Genomic DNA, 7,876 nt, shown 5'->3' with positions numbered 1-7,876 from the left:
GCTACCAGAGCATTTAGACCTCTAAAATTTCTACTTTTTTAACACCATCAGTTCATAAGGAGAAGGACTTTTTTTCTTAATTAGTTTATCGTAATCTTGGCTGGGAACAGAGGATCTCCCTTTTCTTTTTTATTTTTAAATTAAAAAAAAATTAACATATACAGAAGTAGACAGAATAGTGAACCTGCTGTATCCATCATCTGTCTATGTGACTTGTTTTATCTATAACCTCATCTACTTCCCTTCTCTGTTGTATTATTATTATTTTTAACTTAGTCTTGTGAATTGAGTGAAGGTTTACAGAGCACAGCATCAGTTTTACATCCAACAAATCCTATACTTCATCTGTTTCTTTCAATCCCCTCAATGTTGTTGTTAAGTGACATCGAGTCAATTCGGACACATAGTGACCCTTTACACAACAGAACGAAACACTGCCCGCTCCTGCACCAGCCTCACCATTACTGTCCTGCTACTGCCACAGTGTCAGTCCACTTGTTGGCGTCTCCCTCTTTTCCACTCTTTTACAAAGCATGATATCCTTCTCCGGGAACTGGTCCCTCCTGATATGTTCGAAATACGAGCCACAAAGTCTCACCATTCTGACTTCTGAGGAGCACTCCAGCTGTTCTTCTTCCAACACAGATCTGTTTGTTCTTCTGGTAGTCAGTCCATGGTACCGTCATTATTTGCTAACACAATAATTCAGATACATCTATTCTTCTTCAGGCTTCCTTATTCATTGTCGAACTTTCACATGCATATGAGGCTATGAGAATACCATGGCTTGGGTCAGGGGCACCTTGGTCCTTCCTATATTTCTTGTTTCCATTCTTCCTTTCCTTACCCTCCTAAATTTTGCCATTAGGTAACTGCTGCCCTTTTGATCTCAAATGATTGACAGTTGTATGGTGTGTATACCTCACTAGTTGTCTGCCCTATGTATCTGTCACTTTGCTGACAATTGAGCCCCAGGTGTGAGTTCATTTGTAGACCTGAAGGGTGGTCAAGGGCCGTAATCTTGAGTTTCCACCCTTCTCTATCTGACCAGTAAGGCTGGTTGTTTATTGTTTTTGGTTTTTGTTTTCCCCATTCTTAACTTTTAATTTATCCTTTAACTTATTATTATGAATTGAGTGAAGGTTTACAAAGCAGATCATCAGTTTACATATAACAAATCATACACTTCGTTTCATCTCAGCGATTGTAATCCCCTCCATGTAACAACTGTTATCCCACTTCCTCCCTGTGGTTCTTATTTCCAGTCCACCCTCCTTCCATCCAGCCTCAACTCTGTCCTTAGGTAATGTTGCCCTTTTGATCTTGTATAGTTGACACTTCCATGGTGAGTATACCTCACCAATGTTGTTCTCCCCCATAATGAGTCCTGATGTGGCTCTGTAGAATAAACACTGGACTGAAAAATCAGTGGGAACCACAAGGTCAGCGTTTCAAACCCACCATCGGCTTCTTGGAAACCCTATATAGGGTTGCTATGAATTGGAACTGACTTGATGGCATTTAACAACAATAACAACTGCTTTTAAAGGCACTGGAGGCATGGCTGACCTCCACTTCCTAGGCATCAGCCTAGGGCTGATTTTGAGTTTGGTCTTGTTTTCCCCTTGTGGAGTCAGAGGAAGCCAGGCATGATCCCTACTTGGTTTAAGCAGCTGGCATAAGGGACAGGATTCATTGCAATGAATTCAGACTCATGAAAGTATGAGGTTTTGTAAGAGAAAGAACAAAGGGGCATGGGAAGTGAAACTTGCTTTTTAGATGGTTAGTTTGGATTTTGTTACCTATAATAGTGGAAAGGAATGTAGGGGATAAAATACTTCATCGGAGGGGAGAGCTACAACGTCTTGTTAAGTGCCATCGAGTCAGTTCTGACCTATAGCGACCCTGTATAGGGTTTCCAAGGAGCAGCTGGTGAGTTTGAACCACTGACCTTGCAGTTCAAAGGGCTTTGCATTCTGGTGCATTAACCCACAGCACGGCACCAGGACTCCTGGAATTGCCTAAATCAGTTGTCACTCTGGTTGAACTAGATGACTGATAGGGAGCCAGTGCCTACTGGATCCACCCTGCCAGAGGCCCAAGGCCATATGCATATGAATGGGGTTAGTTGAAGGGAGAAGAAACGAGTGAACTTGAGTGTTTTTTAAAAGGTTTATGTTTGATTGCCTTTTGGATATTGATTTCTCTTGCCATTATTTTAAGATGGAGTCCTGGTGTGGCACTGTAAAATAACCAGTGAACCATAAGGTTGGTTTGAACTGCAAGGTTGGTGGTTCAAACTCACCTCAGAAACCGTATACAGGGTGGCTGTGAGTTGGAACCAACTTGATCGCACTTAGCAATAACAACTGCTTGGCTGAAAATTGAGCCAAGAGACTGATTCCAGTTCTTGACCTGAAGGGTGACTTAGAGCTATAGTCTCAAGTTCCTCCATCTCTTTCTGACAAGTATAATTTTGAGGGTGTAAAAAAATTTTTTTTATAATTGTGAGTTTAGTTTCACATTTTCTCCCATTCTACCCAGGACCTTTTATTGTGATCCCTTCAGAGCTGTTGGTAGTGGTTCTTTTTTTCCCAGGGTTATGGATACTGCGTTCCCATGGTCTATTAGTCTATTGGACTAATTATTTCCATATGTCTTCAATTTCCATCCCTCTTCTTTTCTCCAGACAGGGAATGGTCAGAAGCTGCACCATAGATGGCAGCTCATGAACTCTTAAGATCCCATTTGCTACTCACCAAAGTAGAATGTAGAACATTTCTTTGTGGACTGTTAGGGCAGTTGACTGTTTGTCTCCTGAGACTGTGGTCCTGAGCCCCTAGGTCCAGAACCTCATTCCTGCAAGCTGTTTGGTAATGTCTAAGAAGTTTTAACTTTGCCCCCTGTATGCCTCACTTATTCATGGATATGTTTGTAGCATGTGCAAATATGCTCTGTCAAACCTTTATATGTTTATGGGTATACTCCCACTCTCCCTCCCATACCTTTTCAGTCTGTGCATCTGTCCATGTATCTACCCATAGATCATTGTTATTGCAGCGTTATGTATATAGCTGTATTTACCTCTGTGCCCTTTAACCCTTGTACTCCTCCCCTAATGCCATCATTCATCCACCAACCTCCCTCTTGTTGGATATTTTCTTCTCCATCACCAAAGCTAGCATTCCTACCCTCTAGCTAGTAACAATTTTTCCATTAACTTTCAATTAGTTTTACATGGACTATTTGAAACTCCCTTGTATAATCAAATATAGCTGTTCAAACAGTAGTTTCTGTTACATTATTACGTAAATTCTCAATGCAAGTTTACTTCCCTGGCTATAATTTTCCTGGCAATAACAAAAGTGGTTCTTTGAACTGATATGACTTATTTTTTTTCTTTTGGTTTCAAGAAAAACCTTAGTATCATTTGATGCTAACCATATATATCCTCTATTTTATAATACAGAGTCTGTTCTTTTATATTATTCCTCTCTGTCTGTGGTGTACGCTGTTTTAGACATACAGCAGACTGTATTTTAACAATATGCTGATGTGCTGTTTTTTGTTTTTGCTTCCTATCTCTAGGGAAGAACTCTGTCTTGCTCACCACTCTATCTTTGCATCCAGAAATGTGCTGGCATGGAGTGGGCACTCCATAAATGGTGTCATTAAGAAGCAACTGCTTTTCAATAAGAAGCCTTTAGGGACCTAATTTTACTTGTTGGCTAGTTAGTCTGACTGATTTTTGGTCTTATTACTTTTTAGTGTTTGGAATACTGCATCTTATTTTTGCTTTGTTTTGTCTTTTTAGGAAGAATCCCCAGCACAAGATAGAATACAAACACAGTGCACCTCCAGGTAAGAAATGTTACTTCCCTGAAACTCAAAATGAAACATCACAATGAGTCTCCTCTTGAGTACATACAGTTATTAAAAAAAGAAAACCGCTGCTTCTTTGCAGTTTTTCAATTACTGATCTTAATGACTTGCCCTAAATTAAAAAACAACAAAACTATGGCAAATGTCCGCAATCATTGTCCAACAATATACATTTGTTGCTGTGTCTTTTATGATTCTTTTGTTTCTAAACAAAAGTATCTTTTTAAAAAAAAACTTTGCAAGTATCTAAAAACAAAATCTCAAATTGACCTCAGAGATAATGAGACTGTACTGACCCATATAACTGAAAAGCCCAGAGGTAGGACTAGATTAGACAAGATTCATTGTTTCGTCTCGGTAATGGCTTCAGGGACCCAATTTCTTCTCTTCAGTCTGTCTTGAGAGGGGTGTTATCATCCTAAGACTGGTTCCTCTCTCAACTGAGGGAATTTGTACAGCTGGACCTTTAAGCATATGTGCTTACATCTAAGGAGGCAGGTCATGGTTTAGGTCAGATTTCTTACCTTTGACCTGATCACTATGACCACTGATTAATTTGTGCCACCTCTGGAACCGTACCTAGAGTCATTTCAGACCACCTCATCCTTAATACAAACTAAAGATTTATAAAAGGGGGAGAGGGAAGGAATTGACACCAGTGAGGCAACCAACAAATGTCCGTTTTACTGTTTTCACTTTCTCTTTCCCCTGCTTTTGAATGCTAGTATTCTTTTTTTTTTCTTTTTACAAATTCTAACTTCTTTGTATCATTTATATAATATAAAGTCCGACTCAACACACAGTGTTATTGCTGATGGGGAATAAAAAATCTATCAAAGTTCACTCATCTACATTTGTGTTTTCATACACATAACCAACTTGTCATCAAGCAATGAAAACTGATCATTTTCCCCTAAGTGAATTTCACTTGATATTTCTTATTGAGACACATGTTAGTATTTCAGTACTCCAGGCACATACTACCTTTAGTGAGCTGAATATGGAGATTATCTGTCATATAGTATGCTTTCTATACTGGAACTGGAACTGATGATGTAATACTTATGGTGATGAAAGTAGTTTCCTCTCTAGAGATAATGTTTGATTAAAGCTTTATTTTATTGACATATTTTTAGCATTGTCACATGTAAGGGCATTTGACACATTTATATATCTTTGCAGAAATAGGAACCATTTGTAAAAACTATCAAAATACATCTTATGGCATAGTTAAAAATATGTGAATTTACTTTGAAAGGTATCTTTGGATTTTCGCTCAAATATTTGCTGAGCAATTAGCAACTTTTTAAAAGAAAACCTTTTCTTTTTATTGGAAAGGTAGTTTTCTTTAAAGTATAGCAATAGATTTTTTTTTCCTTTCTATTGTGAATTGGGTGAGGATTTATAGAACAAATCTGCATTCCATTCAACACCTCATCCATATTTTTTTCGTATCATTGATTACAACCCCTATAGTATAGTATCACTTCTCTTACTTCCTCCCTGTATATCCTGTTTCCATTCTTATTCTTTCCTACCATCTGAACTTTGTCCATGGGTAAATGCTGCCCTTTTGATCTGAAATGATTGACAAGGAGGACATACCTCCCCAGAGTTACTGTATAGGACTATCGTTTGGTTGAAAAGCTCCACGGTGATTTCAGTTCCAGCCCTGAAGGGTGACTAGTCTATCTGACCAGTAAGCCTAGTCTTTTCTTATGATTTGGAGTTTTGTTCCACATTTTTCTCCCCACTTTTTCCAGGGCCTTCCATTGTGATTCTTATCAGAACAGTTAGTAGTGGTAGCTGGGTACCGTCTAGTTCTTCTGGTCTCACAGTTGTAAATGCTGATGTTCATTTGCTTCATTAGACCACTAGACTAATTGTTTCCATTTGTCTTTGATTTTCTTAACTATTTTTTACTGGGGAAAATGGGGAGAGACTAACAGTTGCACCTCAAATGGCCACTCATGAGCTTTTAAAACCCCAGTTGCTACTCACCAAAGTAGAATATAAAACATTATCTTTGTCGACTCTTTTATGCCAATTGATGTTGGTGTCCCCCAAGACTATGGTCCTGAGCCCCCAGATGTGGTAACTCATTCCCTTAAGGTGTTATGTTTTATCTAAGAAGTTTTTTACAACTTTGCTCTCTGTATACTCCACCACAATAATGTGTTTGCAGCACAGGTAAATACACAGGTAGAAATAGCTCTGTCAAGCATATATAAGTGCTTGTGGATATTCTCCCTCCCACACTTACTCAGTTTTTGTGTTTGTTCATGGACACGTCTACTAATGGATCACTCTTATTACAGGACTGTGGATATAACAATATTTACCTCTGTTAACTTTTAACTCTTGCGCTTTAAGTAACCACTTAACCTTACTTCTAACTATGTGTTCTGTTTCATTTACTAACACATTAATTTATTTCTGTGTTTGCCATGTGAAATAAATTGTAGCGATGAGAACTGTTTCTGACTCTATGTGCTTGTGGTGACATGTTTTAAAATCTCAGAAAAGGAAGAAGCTGGGGGTTTTGAGGGATAGACTTGATGTGGGAATTTAAGTTGGTTTTTAAGATGGCAGTATTTCAGGCATCTTTGTTTCTTTGCTTTATGATAACTTGACATAGAGTTTCCAAGACAAAATAAATAGTAGTTCAATCAAAGGCCTAAAGGTAGGAAATTGTGCTTGGAGTTAGGAAGTAGATCAGTTTCACTAATGTGGAGAGTCTGTATGTTTACTGCAGATAATATTGCAAGAGTGTGTTAAGGCTGGATTATAGACACTGTTGAAAACCTGAGTAAAGATATGGGTACTTTGCAAACAAGGTTGAAGCTCAGTTTTACGAGAATCAAGGTGGGATGATGAGCAATCTGAGTTGGCGGAAGAAAGCCAAGTGGAGGAGGTTAATCAGAGAGTTGAATAAAGGGCCCAAATTAGTGTGGCTAAGAGAGTGGAAAGGTAAGATTTGATACAGAAGAGATTTTGATGAAAGTATCACTAAGATTTGTTCACTTAATGGCTATAGTTTGGGAGCTCTAATGAGGTAAAGGAACCAGGGATGGCTCAGGATTTTAGTGCAAAATATCCAGAGACTAGGGGTGACGTTTGCATGTAATGGAGGTTAGAAATAAAAGCTAGGTAGGGCTTTGTTTTTATTTTAAACATGTTGAATTTGAAGAGGGGCTGGTGTCATAACTGCATGATGTGGCAATAAAATTTAATACAGCTGTTGTTGTAAGTGCCGTCGAGTTGGTTCTGACTCATAGTGACCCTGTCGGTTTCTGAAGAGCATCTGGTGAGTTTGAACCACCAGCCTTGCATTGTAACATTCTCCAAACACTTCAGTCTATAAAGTTCTCCTATATTATTGTTGTGTGCCGTTGAGAAGATTCTGACTCATAGCAGTCCTGTATAGGGTTTCTGAGGCTTTAAATCCTTGTGGAAGCCGAAAGCCTCATCTTTCTCCTTCAAAGCAATTCGTGAGCTCAAACTGCTGGCCTTGTGGTTTGTAGTTCAGTTCTTACCGTACACATGCTGACGATTTATGTAGTATAGCCTTTTTTTTTTTCCCTCATTTTCACGGCTGTCATTTTTCAAGCCTCTTGTCAATTTAATTGGCTTAAAATTAAGTAACTATCCACACTAAGAGTGCTGTGGGTTTGGCATAAGATATTGAATACAAGAGTAATCAGTCAGTGCCAGGAAATATCTGCTTTATTCTTTTTTTTTTTTTTTTCCACAAACTTACCTGTTGACAGTGTTGAAAAGAAATTACCATTCATGTTTTAGCATCTCAAATTGAGGTGGTTCTTTCTGGCCTCCATTTTTATGTGATATGCATCATTCTAGGCAGTTGGTGTCATTTTTGTTGAGTGTCGTCGAGTCACTGCCGACTCATAGTGACCTTGTATGTATAGGGTTTCTGAGGAGCAGCTGGTGGGTTTTGAACTGCCGGCCTTGTGGTTTGTAGTCCAGTGCTGAT

The 7,876-nt window shown here is 38.7% G+C and overlaps 1 protein-coding gene across 1 annotated transcript in view; it reads left to right on the top strand.

Annotated features, from left to right (window-relative positions):
• APLF (aprataxin and PNKP like factor) overlaps positions 1-7,876 on the top strand; it is a 210,145-nt gene that overhangs the window by 193,916 nt on the left and 8,353 nt on the right. The window contains exon 10 of the mRNA XM_006862939.1: positions 3,815-3,861. Within this exon, the coding sequence (XP_006863001.1) occupies positions 3,815-3,861 (47 nt within the window). The remainder of the gene's footprint in view (positions 1-3,814; positions 3,862-7,876) is intronic.

The sequence above is a fragment of the Chrysochloris asiatica genome, unplaced genomic scaffold (assembly GCF_000296735.1).
Source record: "Chrysochloris asiatica unplaced genomic scaffold, ChrAsi1.0 scaffold00052, whole genome shotgun sequence".
Taxonomy (NCBI): domain Eukaryota; kingdom Metazoa; phylum Chordata; class Mammalia; order Afrosoricida; family Chrysochloridae; genus Chrysochloris; species Chrysochloris asiatica.
This window is presented reverse-complemented; position numbering and strand designations above follow the sequence as displayed.